Genomic DNA, 19,072 nt, shown 5'->3' on the forward strand with positions numbered 1-19,072 from the left:
GTCACATTTATTCCTCTACAGCAAATGTGTTCTACCAGATTTTTGATCTCCCATGTATAAATCCCGCGATAGAACACTTTCCGTAGATATATCCGTGGATATAATCCGTGAATGCATCATTTACGGAGTGGAATTACTGACAACGCAATTGCGTTAGTTCAGTTAGTTGTCTTAATAAAATAATAGTAGTTAGACTTCAACGCAGTCAAAGTTTTGACGCTCCTGGTGAAAGTAATTTAAATAACGGAGAAAGAATGGGGAAAGAACGAGGAGACGTTATAATTCATGTCGCTAAAAGGATTTTCTTATCTCCCAAATAGATTAAAAAGCTCGTAAAAACGAAATTGAAAACTTTCCGTGTGCTGGGAGAGTAGTTCGCACGAACTTCTCCGCGAGAAGAAATTGGCGACCGTTTACTTTTAGATGCATTATGTAAAATGCGTAAAACGCGGACTACCGCAAGATATTTTATTTTCAAAAGCTATAAACGCCAGAAAAACATCTCGTAGGAAGAAACGTCTCTCTTCCTATTTCAAGGATCCGTCATTTTATTGGGCAAACGTATACATTTGATTACAGAATTAAAATTCAAGCTTATATTAAGAATAAATTACAGTCGAAATATTAGTTAACACCTCACGTGTAAAGTAACAACTTATTTAAAACGTGCTGATCTGACAAACGAGCAAATCCTTTTGATAGATTGCGCCACTTCTTTATCTTCATGGCTCAGATCCCCGACGTTCTTGAGTTCCGGTCTTAGGAGAACTTGACTTCGTACACGCTCCAAAGGAATCGACAGAGGCATCGTTAATATCTTCGACCAGTTCGTTGCCTCGTAATTAGCCATAAACTGAAACACACACCATTTATTCGCAACGCGCGTATGCTGATTACAGGCACGACAACTTCGTAAGTTCGCGTGTGTGTGTACCGAAGATCTGTATTTACCACTAAGGCGCATAACTTTGATTACTAACTTGATCAAAGCACGTGTCCTCGATGTGAAACATTATATGTGTGAGAGGTTTCGCGATGGGCGAGATTTCCGGCAGATTAATCAAATCTACCTCCCTGCTCTCCTCGCCGCGACGTAAATTATTTAATACCCAGTCGGACGCTCGAACTAAATACTCGTATGCAATCTGCGATGCACAAAAAGATTGTTCATACACAATTGTTCAGTTCGGCCACGCGCGTTTACCGCGTAATTATACTAATATACGAGCATTTCCAATGGCAGTCGCTTTACTAACTTTTAAAGAACGTCGCCCGATATTCGTGAACAACAATTCGTCCGTGTAAGTTTCGATGACGCAAGCCATGTTCTGTAATTCGCCGTTTCTCGGATTCTGATCTTCTCGCCTGAGGCTGTAATTAATTTTCTCTTTCTTTTTTTTTCGTTTAGATGAAATAAAATTAAAAATATATAAAGTTTATCAATTGACATTAAATTAGAATAAGTATAATCGAGTTATTGGAGCAATTACTTAGTTATTTATGCTTACATTATATCTTGCAAATTTCTAGAAATTTTATTAAATGTTAAGCTTGAAACTAATAAGCTTCATATAATATAATGCAGAGCTTATCTAAATATTTCTTGCAGACATAAGCTTGTGATAACGCTACAGAAATTATATGTGACACGATACAACTTTTATCTCGTATTTATTCCGAGCGCAAGTTTATAAATAAATAAACAATTAAATCAGGAATAATCCAACGCGCATTTAGTATTATAATACAATTTAAATTCAAGCTGCAAATATAATGCATAATAATACGTATTATTATATGTATACACATATTTTAGTACGGAACATGAGAGGTAACAATCTATTTTTTCCCGACAAATCTGTCTTTTAACATTTTATAATATCTTTTAAATATCTTTCAAATTAAAAATAATAATTCTCCGCAAAACGTTCTTAATGGTACAGCAAACAGACCTAGCACTTTGATCAACAAACTCTTCTTAAGAAGCTACAAATTTCATGCTTCTCTTATAGTATCTCCACAAGCGATAACAATGTAATTTATGTATATAACGTTATAGAAGAAAATTAGTTATTTATAAGAATATCACTACTGTTAATATAAGGGTAATATTGTGATACTAAGATAACATTGTGATACTAACACTATATTACTATTAGCCTGCAACCACCAAAGGTAATAAATTATGGAGAAACTCACCTGTCCTTTACAAGAAACAGGAAAGAATCTATCTGCGACGTATGTTTATTGTCCTCGTCGATGCTACAAATCGCTTCAGCGAGCGCCGTTGCGGCGGTAGATCTGTCATACGGATTAAAAGGGCTGAGTTCACAACACGTGTCCTCGGAACCCGGTGTACCGTGGCGCTCGTTTTTACCCTTCGTGGACACGTCCAGGAGGGTGGAGTACAGAGCGGCGCACAGTACCTGGAGCAACACGTTGCCGCCGATCGGCCGACAGTGCGCGGGAATGTTGTCGTTTAACGCGAACGCGGCGCGTAAAACCGGAGTCGAAACGGTCACGTACAACTCGGCGAAGCACCCGATCGCAAGGGACATGGCTTGATATATACTGGCACCTGTCTGAAGATAATTTTGCAAAATTTATCTAAACGCTGTAACTCACATGATGTATCGAATTTTATAATTTATTTTGCGGCTGTAACGACACACTGTAGTAACGTACGATCTTGATATTATTTGGAATTTTAGCGAACAAAAGAGTTAAACATTGTTGAAAAAAAAAAACAAATATAAATCCTTCGAACACGTCGGAATATTATTCGAATATTATCATATTACATAAGTATTGTTGTATAATAATTACTTTCGCGGCATCTAAAAGTACTTCGGCCACGGGTTGCATCATGGTCTTCAGCGGCTTTATCAGCGCATTCAACCAAGGTGGCCGCGATTGATTCCAGACCTTTAAAATGATAAATGATAATAGAATTAGGTGTTACGCTCATATTAATACAATGTAAAGTTTTTGCAAGCTACAGTAAAACGGAATACTTAACAATTTGACGAAGGGTAGATAGATAAGTATGATATTATAAAATGATTTTTATGTCAAAAAAGCATCTATATGGAGACTAATATTTTAAAAATTGTAAATGTTTTTTTTTAATTAATTATGTTGTATATAAGAAACTCGAGAAAGAAGTTTTTATTTTTCTTTTTTTATAAATAAATATTTTCGAAATGTAGCTCACTCTTAAAATATTTCGATATTTGCAGTTCTTATATATTTTATCTTCTATATATAATCTATATATATATATATATATATATAATATAATAACTTTTTTCTCTTCTTGTGTTCATTATAAAATAAAAGTCTAAATTATCGTCATATTAAACCCATCCATATATATATTACGCAAACTGTATTTTAATGAGAATTGATATAAATTTACGCGCAATGAACTTTTCAAATGACATTTCGTAAAACCACACGACCTGTTGTCTGTCCAAATAATTGGACCAGTTCGGATCCTGCTTCAGCGCCGGTATAATTACGTGCTCCGGCTCGTTGACGGTTACCACCAATACGTGGAATAAGCTGTATAATGCCAGAGTCGAAGTTATTTTTAGCGTTTTGTCACACGCCGACTCGCAGCATAGAAAACCGTCGCAACTTCTTTCGTCACTCTTCGATCTGTTAGCTGCGTCATTGTCGTCCATGCACATGACGCCCACGTTTTGACGTATTAAGGTCTTCAGCAACATCCTTGCCACAACGTAATTGCTCATCGATATCACCTGCGAGCAGGGAGATTCCTGTAAATCTAAAATTCTAAAGCATGGTCTGTAATACACAGGCTCTATATCTCGCTGCGTACACTTGGCGCGAGAGACACTATATACCGTGTCTCTTGATGAATAGCTTCGTTAGTGGGATCGTGTCAATAATCACCTTCATTAACTGGGGCCAGTTAGGCTGAGGCTGATGTCTCAAAACATTCAACTCAAGAATGACAGCTTTTTCTTCGGATAACGTTACGATATCAGCTGGAGAATCAATCGTACCTAATCCTAATAAATTTGGAGCGCATATCATTAGCCAAGGAGCAGGACCACGCCGGGGCCGCAATATTGCCAGATTTTCCAATCCATGTCGAAAGATCTGAATAACAATTACTCGTTCTTATAAACATAAAAATACTTTCCGTGTCACGTTTAAATATACAAATCGAATTTTATCAAGTTCCAATGAATAAACCCGTTTTTATCTCTTCATACACAATTTGATACAATCTTAGTGTTCTTGTATCTTAATTTTATATAATCAGTACACGTTAATTCAATTATAAATGTATTCAATTAACTTATTAAAAATAAAAATAGCGTATTTTTCTTTATAGGTCTGAGTATCCGACACTCGAAAGTACCTGGTACAATTCCTTGAGAGGAGTGCCTCTAAGTAGCAAGCAGATTAACAGCTCGTTACATTTTGCGTGTATATCTCTTATTGCTGTCGGCAAGTTGCTCGGACGTGCACCAATCATCCCGTCGCTACCGACACACGCGCCTAAAGCGAGGTAGCCTGTGCAGCAGAGCACATTAAAGGCGTCCGACCAAAATTGTTCGGATCGTACCAGTGTCGGTCGTCCCTGTCACAATTTCATATTTTTGTCTTTAATTTCTGTCCCAATTATTCACGCAGAAGTAAAACAACGCGCTTCAATAAATCGCAGATGAATGCGTAATGTATGCAAAAACGTGCAAAAAGAACAAAAAAGTAGAAAAACTGATTTCACGTTCGTCGGAATGTAAAATCCGCGTTTGCGACTCGCGGCAACGATAAAACATTCGATGGAGATAAAAAAAAACGCGAAATAAATTAGAAAATTAGTCGCGAGAGATATCTCTCCTGGCCTTACGTGAATGAATCGCGTAGTTATGATAGACAGGGACTCATTTAGCATCTCTGAAAATACGCGCTGTGCCATCTTAGGCGAGACCGTGTTCCATAAATCCGCCTTAGTACCTGGAAATATTAGCATATCGTTTTTGCGAGACGTTGCATCGCGTAGCGTCGTAAATCTACCTCCACGGAATATTAGTCTGCAGAAATCGAGAAAAATGAGCCGAGCGTTAGTTCTTTACCTTGCATGTACAACCACCACATCTGTATGACATAGGAGCATCGCTCCCTTTCGAAGAATGGTTTGTCGCTGTGCCAGCTGAGAGAGTCCGCCTCATTAAGAATATATAAGGAAATTAATCGACAGTGTAGATCGAGCAGTCTCTCCGCCACAGCTTCGGCCATTTCGTGGAATGCTTTGTGAGATTGATTAATCTTTTCGCTATTTAGAAGAGAAAACGATGATAAAGGTCGAACATGCGTGTACATAAAGTACAAGTTACTCGATCTTAAATACAAGGACTAATAAAAATGATAGAAAGTAATAAATTGAAAAATAATAAATTAAATTTAGGTCCACGTCAAATTTTAAGCACAGCAAGATTATGAAAGAGAAAGTGTGATATCCAACAAATTTTTAGACTAACAATACTCTTACAATTATAAATAAAAAATACACATTAATTCTAAGTATAAACCAAAGAATTAAATTAATTTTTTTTTATTTTATTGTTTTTTGTAATACTATAACTTTCGGATGAAATAAATATTTTCAGTTTTTATGTATTGCTGTACACATATCCATTTATAGTATCATAAAATCAATATTTTACTTTTTATATGCGAGATTTATATGCGAGATATTTATACATATTTATGAAACTTGCCGGACGATACAGAAACATCATATTGTTAAGAATTTTATGTTACAGTGATTGGAGTGTAAATTATTTAAAATCTATTTTATGTGGGTATTTTCTGTCCTTGGGAAAGAAAAGTTTTAACTTGTGTAAGGATGAGAGACTACAAAATAAGAGACGACGAATATATATAGTTTCTGTGTAAAGCACCTTGATTGAGAAGAAATTATTCCTTTTGCGTGCTGATTGTAACACCACAAGCAGTTACGTATCAATGCCGCCGCGCCCAAAGTGGCAGTGAGCACGGTGAGATCGGCGTGATCCAAAGATTCCTGGATTAACATGTGTAGATGTTCTAAAAGATAGAAGTTTCAGGATATTATCCCATTTCTCTTCGAATATTTTTAAATTTGTGAGTTTAAAAAAATTATTATATAATTTTTTATATAATAACACAGCTTCCTTGCAGAGGTGAACATATAGAGCAGACTTAAAAAAGCAGAGGTCTCAGTAACGAATTATTTAATTAACTTGGAATTTTTTCCGCAAAAATTTAATTCAACGTCGAATTGTGGAGTAATTCCACACTGATTTCGGAGGTCTTTTAGAAAATTAAACCTCCAGAATATAACGTCACATTCTTTGTATTTTACAATCTTTAAAAATAATTTTTTTGTTATTTGATACTTTAATTATTAAAATATTGGTACAATACAAATATTAAAAATTTTAAATATCAAGTTTTTCCTTAAAAAAGATAGTTTAATGTCTGCACAAGGATGTATTCTTAATTTAATACCTTCTAGAGCAATATATTCTACCTATCAATGTACATACTCATTTTATGTATCGTATAATACGAAAAGTACTTAAAGAATTAGATTATCGTCATATACATATATAACGTAAGCCACTAGTAATTACAAGAATATAATATTTACTTATATTTAATTAAATTTTAATACCGTTTTTTTTACAGTTTTCTAACCGAGGTTTTTTCTCTCCCGTGCATATCTGCCTGACTTCTTCGCGCACTTGCTTACTTTAGTCTTATTAATTGAGTTAAATATATAAAGTACGCTTCGAATTAATAATGTTAAGACCAGGCTATTCAACTGTTGATAAAAGAGCAAACACACAAAAATCTACGCTTAATCAAATGTATATAATTAAAAGTAACTAAATAAGAAAAAATATCAAATTTATAATTAATTGCATCTTTTTCTTTATGAGCGGCTTTTCTCAGTTTTTCTTTGCAACTACTATTTCGAACGTTACACGTCCAACGTCCATTTTTATTTCTTATCATCGAGATGAAGTGTACCTAGCAGCTGCTCGGCAGTGTCGACAACGAGCAGGATAAAATCGGACGGCTGGATCCGTTTAATGACACCCTCTTCATCGTCGACGCTGGACGCGCTTCCGTTCCAGATGGAGCTCAAACCGGAAGTGCGCTTAAAAGCGGCCACGAAGTCCGCTTCCCACCACGTGACGATTTTAATCGCGGCGAACGAGGCGTGCCGCGGAAAATCGAGCCTCCCGCCGCTGATGCGTATGCAGAGGGGTTCCCTTAGAACGGTTTGCATCTCCTGCATCGAAAATCGCGACATATATGGGCGACACGAGCATAAAATTCCCCTTTCGAAAATAGCATCGCGCGCGAATTGACTCGATTTGACTAAAGTATCCCCGTTGAACTTGATATACATTTCGATTTAAAACAAATTTCGCACGTCACTGTCGCGATACGTAATGACAAATAATTGAATTATTCGATTTGCAGATGTATTTACGCGCCGCGAGTTTCTATTTACGAAATTCGAAATTATGGTCGATAAATCAATCCTTCTTCGTAATTAAATCACGTCGTGCTTATACGCGGCAAACGGAATAATTTCGAAACGGCACGCTTCCGATACGTTACGCGGCCGCCCGGAAACCACGAATGTAATAATCTACGCGTTTTGTACGCTAAAAGCCCCGAAGGTATCAACCTATCGCGAAAATCGACGTGACAAATTCTATTAAATTACTCACGGGGCTGCGCAACATAGAAATTGTATTAACGATAAATGATTGATACCAGCTAATTTTTACCTGGTAATATTGCATATCCCGTTGCAACAAAATTCTTACGCGATCGACCAAATTCCCATCTTCCATAATCTCCATTTTTGCTCTCCGTCTGTCGAATAACACAAAAGCAATTATGCTTGGACGATCTGATTTAATCGGCTCGTTATGCATAATTTTGCATTTGCGCAAGCAAATTCTACGTGCGTTAAACAAAACTGAAATCGAAGGGATCTCTTGATGTGACATAGACTTGTCTCGATCATTTACGTTTTAAAACAACTCTTCAACAAATGCTGATCTCATCTTAGTAAAATTGTTTCGATGAAACAATTGCCCAACAATTCAACAAAAAAACCAAAGTTAGACAAATTAAAGTAAATAAGATCTGACTCTCGAACTAGAGATAAGAAGAATTCGCTTAAAAAATACATGTCAAGATTTATCTATCTCAATAAACAAGTGTCACTAAACACAAATCTCAAATTCAATGAACAATCTTAAGTTGAAACCAAGCACCACTTAGTTGGAGTCACTCTCATAAAATATATAGCAATGCGTGTATTTTAGGCTGCGTTTTATTATAAAAAGCTATTTACATTATTTAAAAAAATGTATATAAAACTATCAATTTAATTGTGAATAATGTATCAGTTGTCTTAAAGAAGGCATTATAATGCATATAAAACTCTGTAATTCTTAAAGATTAAAAACTGCTATAAATAATATATATTAGCGTGTCAAATATATATTTCAACATATAAAACAGCATGCTTTCTTTAACTCACATTTTCACAATATCTCGTATATGTCGTAAAAAACATAACGTATAATAATAAATAAATAACGATATGCAGGTGCCGTTACAGAAATTCATTGCCATTACAGCGCTAATATGCAATATTATGACTTGACATTAAAGTTACTCACATGAAGTTTAATGTAGTTGCTAATATAGCCAATTTCTTCTTTCAGCTTTTTATATTAGTTTTATGTACAACTTTCGTAAATCAGATCTTCAGTAACATCTAATAGTCATTGCATAATTATATCAAGTGAATTATAGATTCGCACAATCGTAATTAAACCTTTATTAATGTTATTTCTTAGAAGAAAAACTATCTATCAGCTTGATTCTCTCTACCGCTAAAGGAACACTTGTCAAAGCACGCCTCGCTTCTCACAATTGCTGGTATCTCATTATTGAGTAGCTCATGTAAGGTTTTGCCATCGTGCTTGTATATCCATTGGCCATTTACAAAATCGTAACGTTTCGGTCCAGATTTCGGAGAAGAGAGCCAAATTTGCTTGTTCGGCGTTTGACGGTTTATAACGTAAGTACCATGCGGCTCGCCAAATTTCACGGTCAACACACCGTCCTGCGGCAAAAATTTCAAAATATATATCATCACAAACGTACAAAAATAAGAACTATGGATTTTTCAATTAATATACACATCATACTCCGTAAGATACATCGGCATCTGACAAATGCACCGCTTCTTCAACCAATTCCTCAAAGCACTCGGTTAATGAGTCCAAAGTTTCATTACAAATTTTCTCGTATTGCACGGAGCTAAGTTCGCTAAAAATCACGCAAATAATAAGTTTTTTCTTCACATTAATCACACGTGCAGATTGTTACACATTATTGATTTGACGCGTCACGAATAACGTAATGATACTCACGTCGTAATTTCAGTATCTGTACTGAGATTTTTTATAGACAATTGCAGTAACGTTCGTGGATCTCTCTTTGAAAAACGTGTTGTACTGTGGGTGACATAACCTGCAACGTAACTGCCGGGCTTGCTCGGTTGGAAAACGGCTCGTTTCTTCACCGAAATTCTACGGAGGAATAAACTGCGAGACAGCCTCGAGATTATGCCTGATCTCGTCACGACGGTTGACATGATAAATAGCTTCTCTTAAGCAGTTTTATCGATTAAACAAGTTCTCCGGTTAGTACAGCGATACTCCTTTTGACGTAAGTTTACATCAGTGTTTACACCGCTGCGTCGGTATCGTCAGTATCGTCACGTGCGAGACACTGCGAGATAACGTAGCTAAAGTATATTTTTATAGATATACTTATATGTATAATTGGTATTTAAAGAGAGAGGACAGATGAAAAGTACAAAAGAATCAGTTGCAAAAGATAAAACCGTTATCAATTGTGGCAAATTGGAATAAATGACGACAACAAAAAGATTTATTCTTTTATAGCTGAACTTTTTGTACTCAATTCAGCTTCTCCCTTTTTTAAATTATATATACTTATCACAGATTAGTGATACTTATATATATTATTTAATCATATGTTTAATTATATAATATATACTATAATTATATATACCTTATATCTCTCTTTGATCTATCTTTCCAGGTAGTCTTGAAACCTTTGAAATGCCGTTGGAATGTTTTTGAGAAATGAGTGTTAGTGCCAGTGCTCTGGAAAGTTATTGCTATATTATTTTATCTTCCATAAATTATTTTGATCAATATATTTTATATTAAATTAACATTAATTGCATTTTTATTAAGTCTTTATTATTTTCTTACCGATATATAGAGCCTATTATTTTGTCAAATTCGCTTTTAATACAATCTATACCAATCATTAAACAAATTAGGTAATATTTAAACCTATTTATGAAAAAAATGATAATTTCTTAAAATAACTTCTCTACGCAAGTATATTATGTGTAATTTATATTATCATATAAATATATTTGTATAAAATATATTGCTTTCACATATTGTTTCTTTTTTTTTGCAATTGCCAATCAATATCTGGAAATCTGGGTAATGATCGGATGTATCTTCATTTCGGGTATTTCAGATGATTCAGCATCGATGGTCCGCTGGTGTCCGACAAGGGAATCCCAAAGACAACGATGAGACGCAATCTGAATGACCGTGACGTACAAGGAAAGCGTAAAGGAAGGGGCAAGGAAAGTGATGTGGAGGAAATATTATAGTAGATCATCGAAAGCGCGATACATATATGCATGTATATGTCAGTCATCTTTTTTTTTAATACCATACGACCTCGGTGCTCGACAAATATTGCGTCTGTAACGTCAAGAATCGGTAATCGCGAACATGCTCTCTCGCGGAGTCGACCGTGCGATAGTCCGACTAATTTTCGCACTAACAGGCATACTCGTCGTGAGACCGGTGTTTCTCTATGTGCTGCCAAATCCAACTTTCGAAGTGTTAAAACCGCGAGGTCTTCGTGTCTCTATACCAGGTAAGGTTTAACATCGTGATTTACAGTGCCCTTCTTTTTAGAAAGGATTGTATATATAACAGTCCCAAAGTTTTTTCTTATAAAGATTGAAGTCTCAAAAAAAAAAAATCAAAAAATTACCGTAAAAATATGATCTTTTAAGCTACGCAACAAATAAAAAAAGGCCTGATTGGATTCTGTTAAAGAAATGATGATTACTGTTGCGTAATACATTTTACATATTATATAATAAAAAAATATCATATTTATTATCATATTTCTTACATTCGTCATAGATAAATAAAAATATACGAAAAAAAGAACATTTCAAAAATTCTGCAAAATGTTTACATGCTGATCATTAGCGCGTGTTGCTAAAAGCAAAGATCGAAATATTATCTAGTCAAGTAATTCTCGTTTCAATAACTACTTTTGGGATTCCCCGAAACATAAACAAAATATTAAAGAATATTCCGACACTTACGACTTTTCTTGGAACACTGTCTCATTAACGCTAAACATGTTTTTACCATGCTTTTATCATTGCAGAAAGATTAATAATTATGTGACCTTAATGATTATGTGTCCGGAGAAAAATTTAAATCACAAGAAATTTTAAGCTCTTTCAACATGTTGTGCCTCGTAATATTTCAAGTTTTAACATAATTAAATTTCTAAGAAAACAAATAATAACATAGGTTATTGATATAAATATAATACAGTAATAACATGAATAATACAAATTATATATACATTATATTGTCTAAAAAATTAAAAACACTTAAAAAATAAAAATAAAAATTTGACGTATGGTGAATATATTATCGTAAATAATGAGATTAAAATATCAGAAAAGAAGAATTAGTTTCATATTTAACGATGATATGCGATTAACAGATGCACCGGGTTTAAGAATATTTGGATTCCACGCCAACATCAATAAAGCAATTCGCACTAATGAATACGGTCAGATTGCCGGTGACGTCTATTTAGCAACAGATGGCCGCTACTGGACTTTCGAGGATCCGGACGTGACTATAAGAAATGGAGATGTACTTCGTTACTGGATTTATGCACAAGCGGATGGGGCTAGTTACAGGAAGAACGACCAAAGATGGACATATTCCCGTAAGATTATTTGCATAAACACGCAATTTTTCTCTGATTTATCGATAAAAATAACGGTGTATTAAAATGTATATAATACTTCCAATTAGCAACAGCGATGGAAAACCAAGCAGTTGACAGTCAAGAAACTACACAGAATTCTTCAAGATACGAAACTCCGGCCGAAGGCCGATTATTGCTCGAGGACAATTTCGATTCTTTTAACGAGTCACTTTGGAAACGCGAGATAAAGATGCCATTAGATCCGGTGGGTATTCGAAGTCTATTATTCATTACAGAATTGTTAAAAATAGATTAATAATCCCTCTAAATTTAAGTAATAAAATATCTATGCCCCCATATAAATACATATATATGTCATGTGCGCAATAGAACATAAACATTTATTATACATTTCGTTTTTTATTCAACAAAGTTGATTGTGTTCCAAATTAGGACTACGAATTCTGCGTATATCACAATCAGAATCACAAACAACTCGTGCAAGTTCGAAATGGTCAATTATCCATAAAGCCAATTGTACTGGAAGATCATTACGGCGAGAACGCAACCGCGTTCGGAAGATTGCAGCTTAATGGGTATAATATAAATGTAAATATAAATAAATAAAATTTCTACATTTTCTTTTACTAATTGTAATCTATCTTTATAGATGTACCAGTATGGTTGACTTCGAATGTACGCGACAGGCATTAGCCTACAACATTCTGCCACCCGTCATATCCGCGCGTTTTACCACGAAAGAAAGTTTCACCCTGCGATATGGAAAGATAGAAATACGCGCCAAGTTTCCCCAGGGCGATTGGCTGTATCCGGGTAATTGGATGCAATTTTTTTATTTCAAATAAAACATATAGAGTGCGATTCACTTGGTACTCCAAACGCTCTTGGAAACATTTCATCTTTGTTGTTTATGAAATGTTAAACAAGGACAAAATGATGCTCTGAAGCGTTTAAATAGCGTCTACTGGATCGCACCCATAATCATTAATCTAAACCGTATTATGCAATAAAATCCATTGGATGTATAGAGTACCGTATAAATTAATCCGAATTAAGACACGATACATAAGGGAATTTACATACCCTTTGTTCGCAAATAACTGCGAGATACTTGCCATAATAATGTCTTATTAATTGTACTAAATATATAAGTTAGTAACTCTATTTTTAATTACACTAACCTGTTATTGCAGCACATCTTTTGCATTTGATTGCATTCTTATTTTTTTACGGACTAGCTTCTCTAACATAAATTTTCTAACAATATAAAATATTATTTAGACTTGATTTATTGCGAGTTGAATGGTTATTGACTTGTCACGGTCTATAATATACTTTTCTCTAGAAATATATAGGCCGATGAAAATTATCAAAAAATTCTCAAGGAAATATAGCCATACTTGCATGCAATGAATATTAATAGTATACTTAATCGTATACTTACACGCTGCTAAAAATATCCCGTTTTTTATTTAAATATTTAGTAAAAACAAATTATGTAAAACAGAAATTGAAAATGTATGTTGTCCTAATAAAGAGAGGTCAACCGCTCATTAAAAACTAATCTATGTAAGAAGGTCAATGGCCAAATTACGAGCACAAAATAAGGATGTTAGTTTAAAATAAAATCTAGTTTATTAATAACAGTATATTAAAAACAGGTGAATGTCCTTCTTATATATTGTCCCATATGATTTTATCAGAAATGTGGCTTGAGCCACGGTATTCTACCTACGGTGCGAACTATGCTAGTGGCCGCGTTCTTCTGGGTTTAACGCGCGGCAATGAGAACCTGGTGAATGCCACAGACGTTTCGAAGATCTTTGACGCTAGAAGATTGGATTTCGGCGTGAGAGTAGGCGCATCCCCTAACGAGATCCGGGAAATACTCGTTACGAAAGTAAGCGAGTTCGGGCCACGATGGACGCAGGGTTTCCACGTGTACACGACCATCTGGACTAGCGATGGTTTCACGTTTTTATTCGACAATGAGGAAGTTGGCCGAATAAGCCCTGATGAAGAGGGATGGCTAAATGGTCCTCACACAGACAGAAAAGCTGCCCCGTTCGATCAAGAGGTAACATTTTAGAGTGTCCTATTTCTGTTATCGCTATAAAATGGTATTTATGTAATTCCTTACAGCAAGCAAACGTTGTTTTACTCTTTCACAATTCTACCGGAACACTTTATTTATGTCGCATTTGTTTACCTTATATAATATAAATTAGTTAATTAGTTAATTTCTTGTATATATCATTTCTTGAAAATAGTTATAAAATTTTTTGTAATAGTTCTTTGTCACACTTGGTGTTGGTGTGGGTGGAATACGTGTATTTCCGGATGATACGCTCAGTTCTGGAATACGAAAACCATGGAGAAATGTGAACGTTAAAGTATGGACACACACTTTAATATTATTTAATTTAATTTAACATTTCTTTTAATATTATTTAATTTAATTCATATTCTTATCTGTTCTCTTGATTTGTAGGCAATGCTAAAATTCTGGAATTCTCGGAACAAATGGCTACCAAGCTGGAGACGAAACAATGGCGATAGTACTGCTTTTGTAATAGATTATGTCAAAGTGTGGACTCTTTGAATGAACGGCATACATGTATAATTCTTCACTTTTTATCATGTCCATTTTCTTTTTTATCATTTGTATTATTTGTAGTAATAGATCGATTCTTTTTCGCGTGACAATTACGTCGTACACATATGCATTTAACATGTTGCTGATGTGAACATGAAGAAATAAGTCGTCAACAAAAATCAGTAAATCGGTTACCTTCTAATTCAATAATGATACAAGATTACAACGTTGCCCGCAATGTTATTGCACTTGGAATCTCCACGAAGACGCATAAAGTCCTTTTTACCCGCGTAACGCAATTAGAATCCTGTAATTGGACCGCTTCTGTTTCTATAAAAGGGTGAACGATGCTCCCGCGAAATCGGAAAGAAATTCAGGGTCGCCCGGAGCTGGTTTTACCTTTAATGATGCTTCCATTAGTTGCTCGGACGATCACCCTGTGATAATACTCCTGCCGATCATTTCATGAACATAAAAATTTCTTGAACCAGCGCGAAGTTTACCAAGGGCATACATTTTTTATAGAAAAGGCAACAGGTGATACCATTAATCGCATTCGCTTTACCTAAATTTTTTTGTACGCTCTACGCTTTTCTTTTTCCTAATGTGATAGCTCATTTCTCTATTCTCGTATTTTCTGCGTTGTAATCAAATAGATATAAGATTGTATAATATAATAAAAGAATAACCGCCTCAGGTGTTTATTATATTCCAAAGAAATATTGCATCATTACATGGAATGCGGCATAGCTCGTAGCTAAAAATACCGTGTCAGATTTTGATACATTATGGCAAGTGTGTGATGACTGTCAAGGCCATCCCCCAGACTAGACTTTACTCGACGGTTTCGTTTTCTTTATGTTATGGAGCTTCAAAAGTTCGTTAAAAAAAAAACAAAAAAAAATTTGTTTCCAAGATCGCATAGCAGAGATCTATCTGACAAAAACACTTTCTTAAACAACGTAGGAGGAAACTAGATAAAAAAAAGTAAATGATAAGTAAAGCACAATGCCGACTTTCGACCTGGCCCATCATTCAAACCGGTTTACCTCGGTTAACATTGGAAATAAGAAAAAAAGGTCATCGTGCGGTTTCTTCCGTCTGCTTCGTGGTATCGCGACTGATGCTCCGGCCGGATCCGATTAATTTAACGTCTACGGTGCGCACGTGTTGTTCTACCGTGGCATAAAATCTCAACAAAAGTCGAACGACCTCAGTTCGGCTTCGGCACGTCTTGTCCGGTTTCGTTTTTGCGGCCTCTTCTACGCGGCGAAACTTTTTCCTCGCGGACAGTCGATCGATAGCTCCCACGGTAGCTACCACGATTTCCTCTCTCCCACGGTTGGCAGTCAATTCAAACTGTTCTAACTCGCGAGATAAAGTTTGCTAAATGTGCGTTAACTTAGTACTTTTTCTCAACTTAACTCAGTAAGTCAGTAGTCACTTGCAAAGACCTCGTGACAGATAATGACACTGGAAAAAGTGATTGTTATTTTAATCGTCCTCGTTTCGGCCACTGACTCTCTGGCGGATTATCATCATCGTTCGAGGCGATCGAGTAAGTGATTTTATAACATAATTTTTATGACATGTTATATTATAATCTTGAGTCTACGAGATATAAATGAGATAACAATTACCCGCCCCCCCCCCAGACTATATAAATTTTTAAATACATCCTAAATCAATGGAGTCAGAATAATCACGTATCAAAAATGCGAAAATCTAAAAAACATCTAAATTAAATCAATTCTGAAGGACATTTCATAAAGAACGAATGATCAAAATATATTTCGAATCCTCTTTACGACGTCTTTCAGATATGTTGCTTAGCTAGTGTGTGTACGTGTGACATCGATTTATTACCTCTATTGTACGCAAGCTTCAACAAGAATACATATTTAGCAAAGATGTCATTGAAAATACATGTTTAAACGTTTTAAATATAAACAGTTTTGCCATTATCTACGGCATATCAATTTTTCCATCTCACAATGCACGCAGTTGAATAATTGAAAAACTTGATTGAGAACGTATATTGCCGATACGTGCCGTTAGTAAAATAAACTTTACATACAATTATGTAAGAATTAGATAATTAAGCATTATACACATTTATATGAAAATTTTATTTCAGGTAACGAATATATACTGCATAGATGTACAGCTACTGCGGAATTGATTAGAAGGCACAGGAATGAGGAGGTCACTGCAGTCAGCTCACGTAAAGCCGAAGATTCGGCACAATCGCAAACGCAACAAAAAGGTTCTCCGATTGATGCTACTCAACCTGAGACTTCTAAGCAAATTTCGAGCAGTGTTTACCGACGTATGACTCATATGAGGAGACGCGGCAATGGGCACGCACGTCGAATCACAGGCTTACACTTGGTAGATACACCCCTCAAAACCGTGAACATCGACGTACCACAAGATAGACCATCGGCCTTCAAGAAGAAGAATCCGTTACCGGAACTTGCGCGCAATATGACAGGCAGAAAGATCGATTCGTCGCCGCATGTAATAATTATCAAGTCTGTCGCTTAACATTTTTCCAATGACATTCAATTTACTCTGCCGCAGATTCTGATTTTATTGCAAATTGGCATAATTGTGTAATGTACAATTATTTATAACACTGAAGAAACTATGCACATCATCTAAGCATATGTATGATTTTTTAAAGAATAATTTATCGATCTTGTCTTTCTACGAGTATTATTATCGAATATTACTTTTGATAACTGCGGCCTCTTAAAAAATAAGATCGTTTTTATCATATAATTAAATGTGCGACAACTATATATATATATAAGATAAGTTTTATGTTAAATAAATAAACTTCGAACATATTTGTGTGTGTGTGTCTTACAGTTTATATCGATAAATTATCTACAATATGAATTATAGGAATAATTATTCCTAGTTACACATTATAGCTACGTGTTACACATTTCAGCTATACTCACGGGCAACTTCTCCATTTCAATCTACAAGCAAAAAAATCCCAGATAAAGCAGGTGTAAATGATTTTGAATTTTTCTTATATTGTGAGACCTCTGACCTTGGTCACTTTCATTGCCACTCCTTCTGGCAAATTTCTTTGTAGATATTCTAGAAAAGTATCTGCTGTCGATCCGGTCAATTTCAAAAAGTCCAGATAGCGATAGTAAGTCCTGATTTCATACTGAACACGGTGCTTTTTATGAACATGCGCGGACTTCAGCACCGTCCATCGTTCGTGGATAGCTTTACGAGGTGCTATGCTAAAAGCGTGAAAATACATCTTAACATATCACTCAATCGGCAGTGTTAACCAACGTTAAATGACTATAGAACTTACTTTCTACCTATGTTGATATTCAAATGACCTGCGGCCATCATCACAAATTCTCCATAGCTTTTTAATACCGCTGGATCATTTCCCCTAACTTCAACCTCAATTTTTTTATACAACTTATCTGGCATGCCCTAAAAAAATGAGCAATCTATTTATAAATACGAATACATTTTAATAAATTAACAGAAAAAACAGCAATAACTCTTCGCAGAATTTACCGTGTTTATCGAAAGTGAGGACTGTTCCCTCGTTGAATCCTGTTGCTGCTGCTGCTCGTTCTGCTCTTGCAGTAGTGTCGACATGGAAAATGTCACGGAGGGTATGTTGTTTCGTAGATATTTTCGCACGAGAACATTAGGATATCTTGATTCACGTTGCACGACACCAGCAGTAGCATTTCTGAGAAGAAGCGGTATCTAACAAAACGTGACACGGTTATACTTAACCTCAATCGTGACTTTCATTAACCTCGTGTTAGCTTTTATGAAGATATACCTTGGACAGGAACATTTTCTCCGTGGTTATCGGCGAATGGAGCTCTAAATTGCGAGACGGTCTCCAGAAATTTTATGAATTTATTATTTTCGTATTCAACGTAAACATATCCATTCACTGGATACGTTTGGCAGAACGGAATACACGAGTTGCCGCTTTCTATCAGCTGTAACTGAAACTAATTTGCTGGATGAGCTGGATCCAGCGGTTAGAAGTAACCAATCACGTTCGCTTGTTGCTCGACAATTGCGTAACTGTTGTTGTTCTGCTGAACACAGATAAATACACAACTCAATGTGCCGATACAACTGCAACTAGAATTGTACAACAGTTGTGTATGTAATATGTAATCGATCACCGTGTAGATATAATGTTTATATTACAAGCAGCAATAAAATAAAATTCTATTTCCGCAAAACGTTGCGAGACTGAGCAGAATCTGCTTAATGTCCAAATATCGCAATATTAACATTTAT

General features: G+C 35.3%; 5 protein-coding genes across 6 annotated transcripts; 2 read left to right on the forward strand and 3 right to left on the reverse strand.

Moving 5' to 3' along the window:
- Positions 1 to 530: 530 nt before the first annotated feature.
- On the reverse strand, positions 531 to 8,874 carry LOC143900281 (uncharacterized). Of its 2 annotated transcripts, XM_077411445.1 has the most exons (14): positions 8,733 to 8,874; positions 7,827 to 7,914; positions 7,054 to 7,318; positions 5,940 to 6,084; positions 5,112 to 5,311; positions 4,886 to 4,992; positions 4,394 to 4,615; positions 3,919 to 4,128; positions 3,462 to 3,764; positions 2,827 to 2,925; positions 2,200 to 2,582; positions 1,257 to 1,371; positions 981 to 1,145; positions 531 to 853 (listed from the first exon to the last, which is right to left on the reverse strand). In XM_077411445.1, the coding sequence occupies exons 2-14, from the start codon at positions 7,899 to 7,901 to the stop codon at positions 656 to 658; spliced, it is 2,487 nt and encodes an 828-aa protein (XP_077267571.1). In that variant the 5' UTR covers positions 7,902 to 7,914; positions 8,733 to 8,874; the 3' UTR covers positions 531 to 655. The 2 variants fall into 2 exon arrangements, with proteins under 2 accessions (XP_077267571.1, XP_077267572.1); XM_077411446.1 differs by lacking the exons at positions 981 to 1,145; positions 1,257 to 1,371 and having other exon boundaries at positions 582 to 853.
- Positions 8,266 to 10,272, reverse strand: Fh (frataxin). The gene is made up of 4 exons (XM_077411458.1): positions 10,159 to 10,272; positions 9,492 to 9,852; positions 9,267 to 9,387; positions 8,266 to 9,181 (listed from the first exon to the last, which is right to left on the reverse strand). The coding sequence occupies exons 2-4, from the start codon at positions 9,713 to 9,715 to the stop codon at positions 8,921 to 8,923; spliced, it is 606 nt and encodes a 201-aa protein (XP_077267584.1). The 5' UTR covers positions 9,716 to 9,852; positions 10,159 to 10,272; the 3' UTR covers positions 8,266 to 8,920.
- Positions 10,273 to 10,841: 569 nt separating this feature from the next.
- Positions 10,842 to 15,672, forward strand: LOC143900283 (beta-1,3-glucan-binding protein). The gene is made up of 8 exons (XM_077411451.1): positions 10,842 to 11,055; positions 11,932 to 12,162; positions 12,252 to 12,409; positions 12,598 to 12,740; positions 12,815 to 12,978; positions 13,869 to 14,242; positions 14,457 to 14,558; positions 14,657 to 15,672. Exons 1-8 carry the CDS (start codon positions 10,908 to 10,910, stop codon positions 14,765 to 14,767), a joined length of 1,431 nt encoding a protein of 476 aa, XP_077267577.1. The 5' UTR covers positions 10,842 to 10,907; the 3' UTR covers positions 14,768 to 15,672.
- Positions 15,673 to 15,760: 88 nt separating this feature from the next.
- LOC143900291 (uncharacterized) lies at positions 15,761 to 17,508 on the forward strand. Its single transcript, XM_077411460.1, has 2 exons — positions 15,761 to 16,319; positions 16,899 to 17,508. Exons 1-2 carry the CDS (start codon positions 16,229 to 16,231, stop codon positions 17,306 to 17,308), a joined length of 501 nt encoding a protein of 166 aa, XP_077267586.1. The 5' UTR covers positions 15,761 to 16,228; the 3' UTR covers positions 17,309 to 17,508.
- A 117-nt stretch (positions 17,509 to 17,625) lies between these two features.
- Positions 17,626 to 18,748, reverse strand: Mrps10 (mitochondrial ribosomal protein S10). Its single transcript, XM_077411459.1, has 5 exons — positions 18,597 to 18,748; positions 18,320 to 18,517; positions 18,105 to 18,232; positions 17,826 to 18,027; positions 17,626 to 17,751 (listed from the first exon to the last, which is right to left on the reverse strand). Exons 1-5 carry the CDS (start codon positions 18,609 to 18,611, stop codon positions 17,701 to 17,703), a joined length of 594 nt encoding a protein of 197 aa, XP_077267585.1. The 5' UTR covers positions 18,612 to 18,748; the 3' UTR covers positions 17,626 to 17,700.
- Between the last annotated feature and the right edge of the window lie 324 nt (positions 18,749 to 19,072).

Source organism: Temnothorax americanus, unplaced genomic scaffold (genome assembly GCF_048541705.1).
Source record: "Temnothorax americanus isolate GAGA-0224 unplaced genomic scaffold, ASM4854170v1 Scaffold3, whole genome shotgun sequence".
In the NCBI taxonomy this organism is placed as follows: Eukaryota; Metazoa; Arthropoda; class Insecta; order Hymenoptera; family Formicidae; genus Temnothorax; species Temnothorax americanus.